Genomic DNA, 16,915 nt, shown 5'->3' on the forward strand with positions numbered 1-16,915 from the left:
AAACGCCAAAAATGTTTGCCCAGGTAAAAGAAAAGCCAGTGCTGGCAGGAAAAGCTCCCCTGCACGAGAGAGCTGCAGTAATACCTCATTAGCTCAAACTCACATATCTCGACAAAGGCTACGTTGAAAGTTTCTGCGGCAACGAACATTTTCCTCTACATCCCATGTATATTTTACTCTTTATCTTGAAGTAATTTTGGATCAGATTGTGGATAACTCGAAATCTTGACTGCGAGTGGAACGAAAATGGCACCGCCGAACTACTTCACAAGACTCGTGCGATGCTGCCACGCCTGAAGTCTATAGACTTTTTTCTTATTTAACCGGGCCATCTCAATGACTCTCTGATTCATTGGCTGGAGAATGGATGTCGTGTTCACGGGCAGGAACTCCAGCATAAAAGCCACCAAGTTGTCAATTGTTCCATTTATCCACAACAAACAACACTTTTCGACCGTCCTTTGCCTTTTGCTGGTCGAGCGCAAGAACGTTCTCTTCAAAAAGCTTCGCTGTCGTCCAGGCCGTCTTGTTTGCGCGGTAGGTCACATCCCTCAGTAGCCATGCATTTCGAAAACACTTGGTGATAGTAGTAGTAAACAACTTTATTAAGGCAGCTGACAATTTCCTAAGTGGCGAGGGCTGTCAGGCCATGCCTGGTCGCCACCTCCAAAACACTTGGGATTCAGTGACTTGCCGATAATCCGGAGGGGCAGCTTTTCATTGCCGGTAGCGTTGTAAAAAAAATAATGGATATTCTGTCTTTGAATTGCTCGGCGCCTGAGCACGCTTCACCTTCTGGTGTGTATGTGCGGTTTGGCAGCATCTTGTAAAAGAGAGTGGCTTCATCGAGGTTAAAAAAGTCCTTCTCTACGTACTCCTTTTGCAGCTTAGCGAGGCGTATGCTGCGCCATGCGCTAGCAGCCTGTTCGTAAACAATGCCACTTTCACCATGGATAGGCTTCGACGACATGTTATTTCACTCCTTAAACCACTCGAACCAACCATTGCTGTAGCTGTACGGTTACCCATCTGCGGTGCCAAATGTCTGCTTTTTCGATCATCATTTGGGTTGTAACGGGAAGATTAGCTACTCAAAAGTTTTGGAGCTACAACAGAAGTGCTGCTTCGACGTCTGGGAATGTGGAAGCTCGAATGCGCTTCTGCTTGCTTAAAAATTTTGCTTAAAGCCTTCCAAAACCTTTTCTTTGTTCTTCAGCACTGTCGAGAAGGTTGACAACAAGATGTCGAATTTTTTGGCAATGCACGACTTGCTTTGACCTGCTTTTTCGACTTCCTTGATTAATGCGACTTTTCTCTCAGCAACGGAGATTTGCTTTTCTTTGGGCCGGGCATCTTGGTTGATATTCAGAAGCGTCCGTAGTACAGACCTCTCACTACACAGAAAAACTGAACCAGAGATGCGTCGTGCGCAGATCGCAAGGAAGACAAAGAATACCAGCTTACACTAGCAAGGACTAGGTTGTGTACTGAAGGCACAGGTGGATGCACACTGCACACGCCACCCCACTGTGCATAAGTTGCGCGCATGTGCGCACACGTGACCCCTTTCATAGTTGCTTGACAAAGCGGATAGCAAATGGTTGCGTCCGTAGGAATTTCGAATTCCCCCTTCATGATCGAATTCGGCATGTATAGTAAGAGCTAAGCATCAGCATGGAGCCCTCGTTTCCTGTTCAGGGGTGGAAGCGGGCCTCAGTTTTTTTGAGAGCTTGGAGGACCTCTGGAGAGCTTTGGAGGAGCTCTGGAGCACAAAAAGACTTTGGAGCATCATGGACTTTGGAGAGACTTTTGAAGATTTTGGAGCATCAAATTTAGTTTTGGAGCGGATTTCTCGGGTCACACATCATTGTTAATTGAAATTCTTGCTTTCTCATAAAACCAAAAAATTTCAGTGGTTCTTATTAAGCATTTAATGCTCATCAAGTGACCAGACTTACCTTAAATTGATAAACCCGACTCTTCCAAATGTCGCTTTGGCCATCGGGAAATCACTGTGCTTGGCCACCTTGTCAGTGCTCGACGCGTGCAACCTCATCTTGACAAAATTCGAGTTGTCAAAGATTTTCCCATACCACGTTCCGCAAAAGATGTACGGAGTTTTATCAGCCTTTGTTCTTACTTTTGACGTTTCGTGAAGAATTTTGCTGACATTGCCCAACCACTTACGGAGCTACTGAAGAAGGACATGCCTTTTTATTGGGGTACTGACCAAGCAACTGCCTTCAGCACCCTTACAACATTACTTACTTCCCTACCCATCTTGGTCCATTTCGACCCGTCAGCCCATACTGAAGTTCGTGCCGATGCCAGCGGACATGAAATTGGTGCTGTTCTCGCCCAGCGGCAACGAGGACAGGATCGCGTCATTGCTTATGCCAGTCGCCTCCTTTCTCCTTCGGAGAGCAAGTTTTCCATTACAGAGCATGAGTGCCTCGCATAGTCTGGGCAGTCAGAAAATTTCGACCATACTTGTTTGGCCGCACGTTTTCGGTAATTACAGATCACCATGCCTTGTGCTGGCTGTCGTCCCTTAAAGATCCAACAAGACGACTTGGTCGTTGGGTTTTGAAACTACAAGAATACAGCTTCAATGTGGCATACAAATCTGGCCTAATGCACCAGGATGCCGACTGTCTATCCCGTCACCCCGTGGACCCACATGACCTTTCAGCACATGATTCTGACCCTTGTGTCTTCGCCATGTCGGCTTTCACCGACATACGCAAGGAACAGCTCAGCGATGTCCACTTGCGGTCTATCATGCAGAGTCTACGCTTGCCCCACGTAGACCCGTCGCTACACTTGTTTGTTCTATGCGATCGCATTCTTTACCGATGCAACACCAGCGCCGAAGGACCAGAGCTACTACTCGTAGTTCCTGCGACACTCCGTTCCGCTGTATTTGAACAGCTTCACGACGTCCCAAACGCGGGACATCTCGGGGTCACGCGCACGTACGATCGCGTGGAGTGTAGATTCTTCTGGCCAGGCCTTTACCGTTCTGTGCGCCCATACGTTGCTGCATGTAAGTCCTGACAGCGCTCCAAACATTCCACCTTGCCACCAGCTGGTCCGCTCCAACCAATAGACATACCCACCGTTCCCTTCTACCGCGTCGGTCTTGATCTCGTTGGACCATTTCTTACTTCTCTCACTGGAAACAAGTGGATAGCCGTAGCCACTGGTTACGCCACAAGATACGCTATCACACGAGCGCTACCGACAAGCTGTGTCACTGACATCGCGGACTTCTTGCTTCATGACGTAATTCTTCACCATGGCGCTCCTGGACAGCTGCTGACTGATCGTGGTCGCTCATTTCTTTCAAAAGTAGTAAGTGACATCCTTCGCTCGTGTTCGACGCGTCACAAGCTCACAACGGCCTATCACCCACAAACAAATGGTCTTACCGAGCGCCTAAATCGAACATTGACAACAATGCTCTCCATGTACGTTTCCAAAGATCCCCTTGATCGGGATAGTACTTTGCCTTATGTGACATTCGCGTACAATTCGTCACTCCACGACACCGCTGGATTCTCCCCCTTCTATTTATTGTTCGGCCACCATCCAGCGTTACCCTTCGAGACTCTTCTCCCATCAACTACACAAACGGTTACAGAGTACGCGCGGGATGCCACTGCTCGGGCTCAAGTGGCCGGCCAAATCGCACGGAAACGTCTTCTTGGCTTGCAGGTCTCTCAGATAGCCCGCTACGATAGTCATCACAGAGTAGTTTCCTACTCTACAGGTTCGTTGGTCCTTCTCTGGACACCATGCCGCCACCTTGGCCTCTTTTCGAAGCTCCTGTCTCGCTACTCGGGGCCTTGCAAGGTTTTACACCGGCTTGCTGATGTCACATACGAGATTGCTTTGTTGGACAGTCAGTCATCGTCGTCTGCAACCCCTACTGACGCCGTCCACGTGACCCGCCTCAAACCGTACATATCCGCATATGATCCTACTCTCCATTAGGCGCCGAGACGGCGCTGCCAGCAGCCGGGGGTTATATTTTACACATCGGCAACGAAAGAGCATCATAGACGACGAAGACGGTGAAAGTGACCGTGCTCGTGTTAGTGTTGCTGCTGTTCTTCCATCTTGGCTGCAGCTGCCTCTGACTCTCGCTGTATATTTTGTAAATATAATCATTTCATTCACTCTCTCAACCCCGTGACATTATTAAATTTTACAATATCAAAGCTGAAAGCAGAGCAACTCAAAAAAAAAAAAAGAAAACATGAGCGGCCCTTTGGACAGCTACCAGACCTCAGACGAATGAAAAAAAAATTGATGTTAAAATGTGGCAATGTTCAAGATGTGAATAAAACACTGCATCAAACATGAACAGTAAGTCAGTTAATAAAAGCTATTTTCATACTAAACCAATAGGGCTCTGTAAAAATGAGTTCATACTAAACCAATAGGGCTCTGTAAAAATGAGTGTAAAGAATTTATGTTCCGGTCATTGAAGTGATACAGCCAACATGAAAACCGCAAAAAAATTTAGATGGGCTCGCCGCGCCATTAGGGAGTTTTAGAATAACGTTTTTGCAGGCGCTGTGGGCATCACTGGCACCATATGAGTTCTGGAATAGTGTTTGCCCTCCTCTAAACCACAACGCACGATCGCAGCTGCACCGTAGCCTCAAAACCAGCGTTTGCGGACCGCACACGCCGCCCGCTATTTCGGATTTTTTGCGGCGAGCCGCGAACGCAAACGGCAGCACGCGTTACAGCGCATGCACAGTGGTAGCGATTGCACTACAAGGGCTCATAGTGCGCTATTCTAAATCTCACTATTGCTAGGCAATTAAGTGATTTTTCTTTTTATTATGATATGAACTATATGGACACTCGGCAGGTTTTTGCCATCGCTGCCATGTTCCAGGTAAACTACAAGTTGGTAACGTGCATCGTACATTCTACCCACGCGTAAGATTGCTCAAGCTGGGGTGGTGAGCACTGCTCAAGCAGAGATTAAACGAGGCAGCCGATCTCCGTCGCTCGCTTGGAGGGCGGCGCATGCGACAGTATCCCTCTGCCTGTTACACCTGCCGTCGAATACTCAAGCAGAGATAAAACACGCCGCACACCTTGAACGAGCATGAAAAAATGCCCGGGGAAAAGGGAGGGGGTGCTCAAGCAGCAGCGGTGAACTTTGATTCTAAGGCGTGGTTGGGATAAGCTGGCGCGAGTGCTATCGGCAAGCATCAGCTCGCGGCTCGTAAAACCCTTCTATGTGGAGAGCTCTCAATAGGAAGAGATTGTGCGATAAGAGCATTTCTCTCTGGAGCGGCCGTTCTTATTCTCTTATACCAACGTTTTGTAGAGTGACGCGATGTCGGATCCAAAAGAATGAGCTTTCAGCCTTCGTATTGTCACGCGCTCAGGATGTTGACGAAGGCAGCAGCCGCTGTTTTCACGAGTGAACTTTTCATTTGGGCAAACCTGTGCCCGGAAAACAAAACGTCACTCTATGAGCAATACGCGCTGTAGACTGATAACAGCAAACCAGAGCGTCGGCCGTCAATAATCAGCCAAGCAGCAAAGTACGTCAGCATTTATACATGTGCCATCAAAGATTCCAGCGTTATCACTAGCGGTTGCGTAAGTTCCAAAACTCTAATGTAAGCGTTGTGCACGTAATCTCATCAGATGTTTCTAAGATTATCTAAATTGTTCCCAGTCATTCAGGTACGGTTTGCGCAAGGCAGCGTTACGCGCGTAATGGTGTGGTAGCAAAAATAGAAAGGAGCACTTGCGGCATTAGCATTACAACATTACAAATTCTTGCTAATGCAGTCATCGCTTCGCTGGCAAAACTGATTTTTAGTTTTTTTTTTTTCAGTTTATACGATTTGGCTAACAGCTTGGCTGTTCAAACATTTATAGAGTCTCATAATGAGGTATGCACACAAACGCCACCTTAACAACATCCATGCATGAACCGAAATACGACGTGACCAGTAAAACAGAGCCAATATACGTGATCAAACTAATTTGATATGGACGCGGTTGCGTCGTTAGTGTAGCACGCGGGTGTTGTTTGGTCGATAATAAAACTCGACTAAATTTGGCGTTGCACACGCAAATTGCCGTTTAGGCGCAGGTCAAATTGGCGCAAAATGGCGCAGCACTTCCACAGCTGCTGTTGGGAGTAGACTTTGCCTTCTGCCCGCACGGACAAGATTTAGAGATAGCCGCTGTCCCCTCCGAGAAACATTTCGAGATAAGAGGGAAAAATTACATAGCACCTATGGGAGGTTTATGCAAGGCGAAAAGAAGCTTCAACTTTGCCGAGATTTCGAGATAAGCTACGTGGTTCAAGCCACTAAGAGTTTACTGTAGTTTTTGTGCACATAAGCATGTAAAAACAAAGCTTTGAGCAGCTTTTGAACCCTCAACAGCTTTATGCAGCCCCTTGTGTAATGATGAACTATCGACTCGCCCAGCATCATAAATATCTGAAATATAAAAACCCTCTCGAAATGAAATCCTGGCTACAACACTGCCACAAGTTACGTTAAACATATAAGGAGGACAGGGTACATCAGCACAAGCTTAGGTCTCGCAACTCTGCCCAGTTTTATCAGTAATTAGGACCACATCGCAACCATTCTGTCAGTTATACAGTACAACCCCATAAATTCAGACTTCACAGGACCGGTGAGAATGTCCGAATTAACCGAGGGTACTAATTATCATAGGCAGATGCTCTAATTATCATTAGAGCATCCGCCTCGCATGCAAAAGGTCCGTGGTTCAAATCCCGGTGCCGCGCAGTTCCCAACCGGATAAAAAAAAAAAATCCGGGTGGTGATGGAACTGCATTACGAGGCCTGGGAAGCGGCCTCACCGGTAACCACCGCCGAGAACGCACTCCCTCACCAGAGAAGGATTGGCCACCCTGGTGCAGTATCTGGCCACTACTTCCCACATGCATACATCAAATAACTCAGGGCCCTCAGTCCGCAGCAGCTGCGAAGCAACTGACCACGGTGGCGGTCAGATCTGCATCGCAGCAGAGGGTGCTAAGAATCTCTTTGATCCGGACAGGCCGCCATTGGAACCTGAACTTGGCAACGTTTAACGCTAGAACCTTATCTAGTGAGGGAAGTCTAGCTGTACTATTCGAGGAGCTAGAAGGTGTTAAATGGGATATAATAGGGCTCAGTGAGGTTAGGACAGATGAGGCCTATACGGTGCTACAGAATGGGCACGTCCTTTGCTATCGGGGCTTGGCTGGCAGAAAAGAACTGGAAGTGGGGTTTCTAATTCACAGAAACATAGCTGGCAGCATAGAGGAATACTATAGTATTAATGAAAGGGTGGTAGGTATCGTAATTAAACTGAATAAGAGATACAAGATGAAGGTGGTACAGGCTTACGTGCCTACATCCAGCCATGATGACGCTTCAGTTGAAAGCTTCTATGAAGACGTGGAATCGGCAATGAGTAAGGTAAAAACACAGTATACACAATACTGATGGGAGACTTTAATGCAAAGGTAGGGAAGAAGCAGGCTGGAGAGCAGGCAGTAGGAGATTATGGCATCGGTGCTAGAAACGCCAGAGGAGAGCTACTAGTAGAATTCACAGAACGCAATAATTTACGAATTTTGAATACCTTCTACCGAAAACGAGGAAACTGCAAGCGAACATGAAGGAGCCCTAATGGCAAAAATAAGAACCAAATAGACTTTATAATGAGTCTACACCCAGGTATCGTGCAGAATGTGGAAGTGGTTGGCAAGGTACGATGCAGTGACCATAAAATGGTACGGTCTCGAATTCGCCTAGACTTGAGAGAGGAACGACAGAAACTGATACGCAAGAAGCCAATCAATAAGCTAGCACTGAGAGGGAAAGTACAGGAATTCAGAGTCTCGCTGCAGAACAGGTACACGGCTCTTAGTGAGGAAACCAACCTTAGCATAGATACAATGAATAATAATCTGACGAGTATCATTACAGAGTGTGCAGTGGAAGTTGGAGGCAGGGTAGTAAGACAGGACAATGGCAAGCTTTCCCAGGAAACGATGAATCTCATTAAGAAGCGTCAAATCATGAAAGTCTCAAGTACAACAGACAAAATAGAGCTGGCAGAGCTTTCGAAGTTGATTAATAGGCGTAAGGTATCCGACGTAAGAAGGTATAACATGGAGAGAATTGAACACGCTCTAAAGAACGGAGGAAGCGTCAAAGCAGTGAAGAGGAAACTTGGGATAGGAAAAAATCGGATGTATGCGTTAAGGGACAAAGGAGGCAAAATAACTACCAATATGGATAGGATAGTTAAAATAGCGGAGGAGTTTTACAGAGATCTGTACAGTAGCCGGGACAACTATGACTTTAATACTATAAGAACTAGCAGTAACCCAGATGACACCCCACCAGTAATAATAGAAGAAGTCAGAAAAGCTTTGGAGAGCATGCAAAGAGGCAAAGCTGCTGGTGAGAATCAGGTAACATCAGATCTGCTGAAAGATGGAGGACAGATTGCGTTAAAAACACTAGCCACCCTGTTTACGAGGTGTCTCATGACGGGAAGACTACCAGAGTCTTGGAAGAATGCTAACATCATCTTAATACATAAGAAAGGAGATGACAAGGACTTGAAGAATTACAGGCCGATTAGCATGCTCTCTGTAGTATACGAGCTATTTACAAAGGTAATTGCTAACAGAGTAAAGAAAACATTAGAATTCAATCAACCAAAGGAACAAGCAGGATTTCGAACAGCCTACTCAACAATCGACCACATTCATACTATCAATCAGGTAATAGAGAAATGCTCAGAATATAACCAACCACTATACATAGCCTTCACAGATTACGAGAAGGCGTTTGATTCAGTAGAAATATGAGCCATCATGCAGACACTGCGGAATCAGGGTGTCGACGAAGTATATATAAACATCCTGGAAGAAATCTACAGAGGATCAACTGCTACCATAGTGCTTCATAAAGAAAGCAACAGAATACCAATCAAGAAGGGTGTAAGGAAGATGACACAATCTCCCCAATGCTATTTACCGCGTGCTAACAGGAGGTTTTGAGAAGCCTAGTATGGGAACAGTTATGGATAAGAGTTAATGAAGAGTACCTTAGTAACCTGCGCTTCGCCGATGACATTGCATTGCTGAGTAACTCAAGGGACGAATTGCAACTCATGATTACGGAGTTAGACAAGGAGAGCAGAAAGGTGGGTCTTAAAATGAATCTGCAGAAAACGAAAGTAATGTACAACAACCTCGGAAAAAAGCAGTGCTTCAAGATAGGTAATAGTGCACTTCAAGTTGTAAAAGACTATGTCTACTTAGGGCAGGTAATAACCGCGGAGCCGAACCACGAGATTGAAGTAACTAGAAGAATAAGAATGGGGTGGAGCACATTTGGCAAGCACTCTCAAATTATGACAGGTAGATTGCCACTATCCCTCAAGAGGAAGGTATATAACAGCTGTATCTTGCCGGTACTTAGCTACGGAGCAGAAACCTGGAGACTTACAAAGAGGGTTCAGCTTAAATTGAGGACGACGCAGCGAGCAATGGAAAGAAAAATGGTAGGTGTAACCTTAAGAGACAAGAAGAGAGCAGAGTGGATTAGGGAACAAACGGGGGTTAAGGATATCATAGCTGAAATCAAAAAGAAGAAATGGACATGGGCCGGGTGTGTAGCGCGTAGACAGGATAACCGCTGGTCATTAAGGGTAACTAACTGGATTCCCAGAGAAGGCAAGCGGGTTAGGGGGAGACAGAAGGTTAGGTGGGCAGATGAGATCAAGAAGTTTGCGGGTATAAATTGGCAGCAGCAAGCACAGGACCGGGTTAACTGGCGGAACATGGGAGAGGCCTTTGTCCTGCAGTGGACGCAGTCAGGCTGATGATGATGATGACTAATTATCGTGAGTACAAACAGAACACTTTAAAGATTTCTTTTACACCATCAAACTTCTATTTCTTAAAAAAAATCTGTGATCGCAGTTTGCTTCACAAAGGTGATGTGGAAGAAGTCACAAATTTGTGAAGATTTTGCAGTTGGCTTAGTCTGTGCACACTGTCCAAGAACCCATGTATATGTCCTCTAATATGGCCAGCACATGCTTAGCCTCAGTCATTGTGTGGTGTAGACCCTTGTCTGCATCACTTGGGTTTTCGCCAGCCGATACCCCTTCGCCATCCAAGACTTCAGCGACGATAACACTGTCGGTCAGTGTGCTGGCCACGGCAATATCGCTGTCCATTGCAACGTAATTGCCAAAAGGCACATCAGCTGGCAGGATGCTTACATAGCGGCCGTCTTGCTCTTCGCTGCTTTTCTTTCGTCAATGGCACCTTTTTCACTACACACGTTGCGGAAAAACAGCCCCTGTCACTTCTTAAAGCGGTCGAACCACCCTTCCGAAACATTAAAAAGTGAATGTTCATGGTCAGCACGAACTTCTCTGCTTGTGCGCAGATAGCTGCTCAAAGTCAAATGCGCATTGCACGAAACGGCAATCCAGTGCAACGGCGCTTCTTCTAGCTTGGGGTGCATTGCCGTTCGAAGCCTCTTCCTCTTATTCTTAAACATGTCGCCGTCGTACACTTGCATAATCTGGTCTTCCTTCTTCACGTAACTGCTCAGCGTGCTTTTCCTCACGTTAAACTATTCTGTGACTTTTTTTTCGAGATGCTCCGGCTTGCAACACCTTCAATATTTTCCTCTTCGCAGCCAAATGCTTAGATATGTACTTCGCCCGCTTCGCTGCTGGCATTGGGGCGGCTAGGGCAGCAGGAGATGCAGGGGAAGCCATCCTTGTACCCCTTGTGTGGTGGAGACGCGCGCACGCACGAAGCAGACAATGAGTTTGGTGAATAAAAAACGGTGGAAGCATGGTGACAATACAAAACAAAAAAATAAACACTCAAACTTTTGAAAACAAGCAAATAAGGCTGCAGATGGCACTGATCCTGCAGGAAGATAAAAAATGGCGCCGTATCTGCATGTTACACGGCAAATGTCGTCGAAAGACGATAGTCTTGCATCTGGAGAAAGTGAACAAAACGTTTATTCAATGTTCTGCACTAGAAAATCGGTGAATGGTTTTCTGGAGGCGCTGCGCGTTAGAGTGCCTCGAGCATGCAGCGGAGGCAAACGAGCGTATCACGTCACGTCACACGTGAGACATGAGCGCCATCTGGTAGTCATCCTGAAAAATAGAGCACGTGGCGTGCGCGCCCGTCTCTGAGGTTATAAGGTGTAGAACGCAAGGCGACAGGTAGGTGCCACCACCGTGTCATCTTAGCAAAGCGTTAGAAGCGCCTTTTCGTGCAAGTGTTACATGGCCAGCGCAGCGTGATAAACGCTACGGTCTTTAGAATTACTCATGTATGCCTTTTCTAGTAAAAAATACACATACATAATATTGACGTGTTGTTATGCTGCCTCAGATATGTGCAATATTTACTTTTTAATTGACAATCGCACAAGCATGAACCCTGAACCTTGAGCAATATTGGTGGGCGCTGCGGATGGGGTCGGCCGTTTGGAGCATCGTTTGGTCACCTTGGTGCTGTTTAAGGTGCCGTTAAAGGTAGACAAACAGACAAATGTAGACAGATAGACCAAAGTTTTTGCGTCGAAGGTACCCAAGAAAGACTATCGTCTATAATAATTTAAGAGCAACGGCACAGTACAGATGAACAATTTGACTCGGCCGATACACACACGTGTTGGACGCACAAGAAAAAAAGAGAGAAAAACTCCTTCGTTTGCCTGTTGCTGATGACAGTAGCGATGCACTGTCTTTCATGTTGGTTGTAAACCAGTGCCATGTGGGTTGGGGGGGGTTGTGCCTCTGAGATGCAAAGCTAATTTATACCAATAGAGTTTCATACAATATTACCTAGAGAGGAATCTGGTGCTGCGATCGTGTACCTCCATAGGAATTATGGGAAGTACAGGCTTCAGTATTAGTAGGGTTAGCTAGCGGACTGTCTAAAAACTACTTTCTACAGTTTCACTTTTGTTCTTCACGAAGCGTGGGTAATGGAGTGGGGTGCAAAGCACTGAAGCAGCGCCTTTCTTGTTCAAAGATGCTGATGACCGCTAGGTCTCTTGATTTGCTGCAACATTCCAAGCTTTGCGAGTCATATTTGAGGGTTTAAACAAGGCATCATCCACTCACCACTGAGCATAGATGTAGCGTCTCATGCTAGTGCAGGATATTGCATCGAGTTCATGTTTTTTCACGAACGCGTCTTGCCTAAACTCGTTTTATATCTACTTCGAAACGATGACGAAGCTAAGTAAACACACCATCTCGAGCTGCTGACTCGACTTCACAACAAACTAGAGGTGTGTTGGGGGCAGACCACTTGGACAGACGCACCTAGCATTGCAGAAGACGAAACATTAAGCGTTTCTTACTTACTACTGTACTGTTATTTCTATAAATAGATAATGCATACTTTCCAGAGAAAAACAAGCATGTTTGTTTTCAAGTGTTGTTAAAAATAATTCATTAAAGTTTTGTGCCAAATTTGGAACGCAGTGGCAGAGCAATGCATACACTGACGGTTGAATTTGCCCACGTTTCACTTTTGCCGCCTGGTCACAAAAACTTTTTGCAATAAAGTTTGCGAACAAATAAATGAATCAAGTTTCAATTAAATATAAGCTCATATGAGGTTGTTTTATGCTCAGAAAAGCAGCATCGCGAATCTTAAGAACGTAATCCATCCGAAACAGATCCGAAGCCTGTACTTCCCGTAATTCCCATGGGGGTACAAGCGCTGCTGAAGGAGCCTGCGTAGACACTAGCGCCAGATTCCTCTCTAGGTATTATTGCATGAAACTATGTTTCTACCCCTGAAAGACGATTCAAATCTTGGAGGCCACAATCGATCTCGAAGTTGTTTGGGTGCGCCGTCGATTTGGCCGGCGGAATTCACTGCTGCTTTCACAGCTGACCGCAGTCGGGAGTTCGAATCAACCGGAGTGCGGCCAAATCTGTCTGAATCAATGAAAGCTTTCAGTCATAGAACAATGCACATTTTGGACGGGACTCGACGCTGCAGTCGAATTAACCGAAATTCCAAACTAATGGAGCCCGAATTAAAAGGTATTAGTGTATTACACAAAAAACACAAAGGAATATCTTTGTCACCTAGTGTGTTAAATGTCATTCGCAATAAACGGCACATGCGCTGAATGCCCCTGAAAGCTAGCTTCCCGGTAAACAGCAGGTTATAACAAGTGGCATTCGCAAGTGACAGCATGGTTCCTGGAAGACTGCTATAATAAAAAAAAAACAAGTCGTGCTTTTTCTTTTCACATTTTCACTGTTTTTGATAACGAATAAGAAAGTCACAGTGAGCTTCATTTCCCCTCCCCTGCCTGAAACAAGTGACAGTTTAAGTGTTTGTGCAAAGGTGACACAGTTACAATGTCCACAGCCTTTTATATATATTTAAGTGTTTGTGCAAAGGTGACACAGTTACAATGTCCACAGTCTTTTATCTAACTCTCCAAAAAAAAACTGCTGGCCTGTGGGTTGGCTGCTGTGTAAACATTGAAACGGAAGCAGGTAGCAATGGTGGCGTATTTTACGCAACATGTCTATCGATAAAGGAGGAGTAAACTACATTCCAAGTGAACTGTGTGACGGGCCTGGGAAACAAAAGAAGAAAAGTTTTTTAGACAGTGCCAAAAAAAAGCTCATTTATTAAAAGGCTTTCTCATATTGAGCCTGTAAAACTGACGCAGCACTGTGATTTTCTAACCAAATTTTAGAAATAGAAGTGTTTTCCATTTTTTGCCCAAGTAAATATTCTTCTAGATGCAAAGCAGCTAATGGAAAAGCTCAATCCGGCGTGCGTAACCACCCTTACTGCGCATGCGCAACAGCTTGCCCAAGAACTGCCAGAACACACTCACGCACTAGCGCGTTTCGGCCTATCACTATCTTAGCAATCATGTGATAGCATCGGGGAATAAGATACTGCTGATGCGCGTTGAATCGATGAGCTGTATCCTTATCAGAATGCGCTAGCACGTTCGAGCTTGCAAAGCGGTTCTATAGGAGGCTGTGGCTTCTCCCCCTTACACCCTATCAGCGATCGCGTGATGCGTTGAAGAATAAGATTCTGCTAACGCGCAATGAACCCACATGCTCCCATGTAGTGTGCTTCAACAAGAGTTAGGGACTATAAACGCAAAGAAAAATGCACCGAATTCATGGTGTGCTCCACTTGCAAAGGACGCGTTAACATTGGGCAAGGTGCCCACGATGAACAGAACTGCCATGCGCTGTCGAGCAACGTGCTGCTTCACATGCTACTCGTGGGAGATGGTGTGATTTTTCTTCTGCCAAAGAATAACGACACAGTTTTGACAGATTTACTTCACCGCGACAAATTGACTGAGTGCTAGCCATCTGTAGTCAACAACAAATGCACATGCAAGGTTTGTAGCAATGGGCGCACCGTGTTCCGTCGGCTTTCCAGCTGACCATGTACTCTTTTTTCTGCAACTTTTTGATGTTGTCCCGATCCATGGACACAGGCTGGCTGCCAGGGAAGCCTGAACTGCAACACACGAAGGGCGTGTTTGCGAGAGCGGTGTTTTGCACTAGCAAGCACAACTGCAGCAAAATTTCAACAGAAATTTAACTTATCAGCTCTATATATTTCATAAACACTATTTTCGTTGCAGAGAAAAATACAAAACTGGGAGAAAGAGGGCATGCTAAGAAATGTTACGCATTGAAGTTTGGAGAAACGTTTCGTTAACTTAGACTTCACTATACTGAAGTCAACCAGGGTTTTCTCTTCATGATACAGTTGCATGGATAAACACCTCTCCTTTCATCACACTGCACACAACAGCGTTAAAAATGCAGAGTGCGGCAGCATGGTCCATTAACGGAGTTGTGAGAAATGCAAAGAAGTAATAATAGAAGGGGACAACTGCTCACCTCTCCCAGTGGCAAAGCTCCTGACACCTTCGTTGTATTTGCAGAAGTTTAGGTTGAGTGGTGATGGGCTCCACACCAGGCACACCCTCCATGAAGGTGGGGTTCTGCATACGAGGCATGCCAGCGGAGGCCGAGGTGAGAATGGGCTAACAGGACGGCAAAAAACTGCTTCGCCACATGCACCGACAGTGTAGCGAAACCTCATTAATTTATTTACCTAGCACAAACAGAGTACCAAAAATATTTCAAGTTATAAGCACAGTATCTCAAGTTATGTAATGGCAAAAGAGAAGCACATAGCCTGGGTGCCATGGGCACATATTCCGGTGGAAAAAAAAGAAGAAAAGCGATTGTTCCTCCAAGCCCTCCAGTTTCCTCCCCACTTGAGGATCGATTTTAAGCTGCCTTTGCATTCTTTCAATTTCACATAGAACATACCAAGGTGCGTTCGCCCTTGAAGTTAATATGCAACCTCACAGTGACGGCAAAGATGCAGACAGTTTCCACCCAATAAAATACTGGTGAAGGCAATCTGGTATGAATTCTCACACCTCTCTGCACTGAGACCAATAGCTTTTCTGACGGCGTATGCTAGGGCCTGTATAATTATAACCATGGCACTTTGCAAAATTGTTCTTTGTTTTTGCTGCTAATTTTAGTGCTTCAAAGCAGCAGTGTGGGCGTTACGTGAGGGTGGGCCTTGAGGAAATAAACACCGTTTATGACAAACTTTCTGATTGCACTTCACACATTACGGGAATACTTTTGGGGACACCACGTTTGCTAAACATTGCAATGAAACCGCTTTTCTGTAACCCTAACCTTGATGAGACAAGGACTTATCACATGCCTCGAATCGGTTAAGCAGTTCCAGATTGAGTCTGGCTTATACCTCTTAGAATTAACAGATTACGCGATTATAGAGAAATAGAGACCTTCTTGTTGAACTCCCGTCTCCGTCGTGTGTGCACGGGTCCATCTCCACCGCCATTGCCGCCCAGTGAATTGCCATCATCGTCTAGGTCCTCGTTATCCTCTGCAGAAAAGGAAACACGGCACTTGACAAGAACCTTCATAACGACACCATAACGATGACAACTAAAAAACCAATGAATGCCTTCATTCGTACTACACTAGAAAAATTGACAACCACCACTGGCTTTTTTTGCTGAGAAATAAACATCACATTAAAACCAACAATTTTCTTTTTTTCTTGCTGCTGCTGCTTCTGTTCATTCCCCATTTGCTCAGAGATGTAGGAAAAATTTATGCAGGACACTCGATGACAAGCCATGATAGATAGGCTCAACTGCACTACAACTACCACACTCAGAAGAAGACTGGGCTTTGTCCTAGCAGAAAATTGTGGAATTCTGTTCACAATAGCTTGACATTAACTTATCCAGCACAAATTTCGAAAGAGTGCACAGGCTAGGGAAACATGCTTACAGCAAAAGAGGCCTATCATTGCGAAAATGACCTTGTATAAGGACAAAGAGCGCATCTTGTCCGCAGCAAGAAAGCTTAAGAGGTCCGAGTTTTTTATTCGGGAAGACTTCTCTCCTGCTACACGAGAGGCAAGAAGAAAGCTTATCGAATTCGCCAAGGCCAGAAAAAAAATTCTTTAAGCTATCTGTTGACAGATTGCGCATAGATGATGTAACATACGTGTACGACCCCGCAACAAGCACGGTAGTGCGACTAGGCAGATAGCTAAGGCGTGGTACTCGCACCTGTGAATTCAAGCAGGCACCTGAGCCTCAGAATTTACCGTCACTCACCATATCATTTACTAATATTCTCAGCCTTCTGCGAAAGCTCGACCAGGTCTGTTCCTTCCTTGATGACACGGGTTCTGACATAATCATCTTCAGTGAGACATGGCTTCATGCAGATATTTCAGACAATGAAATTAGTCCCCTACAAAATA

At 45.5% G+C, this 16,915-nt stretch overlaps 1 protein-coding gene across 3 annotated transcripts in view; it reads right to left on the bottom strand.

Moving 5' to 3' along the window:
• The window catches only part of mRNA-cap (RNA guanylyltransferase and 5'-phosphatase mRNA capping enzyme), a 113,724-nt gene that overhangs the window by 64,221 nt on the left and 32,588 nt on the right, over positions 1–16,915 (bottom strand). For all 3 annotated transcript variants that reach the window (XM_075886758.1, XM_037422017.2, XM_075886759.1), the window contains exons 9-11: positions 15,921–16,021; positions 14,986–15,089; positions 14,495–14,596 (exon numbers count right to left, since the gene is read on the bottom strand). In XM_075886758.1, the coding sequence (XP_075742873.1) occupies positions 14,495–14,596; positions 14,986–15,089; positions 15,921–16,021 (307 nt within the window). The remainder of the gene's footprint in view (positions 1–14,494; positions 14,597–14,985; positions 15,090–15,920; positions 16,022–16,915) is intronic.

Source organism: Rhipicephalus microplus, chromosome 2 (genome assembly GCF_043290135.1).
Source record: "Rhipicephalus microplus isolate Deutch F79 chromosome 2, USDA_Rmic, whole genome shotgun sequence".
In the NCBI taxonomy this organism is placed as follows: domain Eukaryota; kingdom Metazoa; phylum Arthropoda; class Arachnida; order Ixodida; family Ixodidae; genus Rhipicephalus; species Rhipicephalus microplus.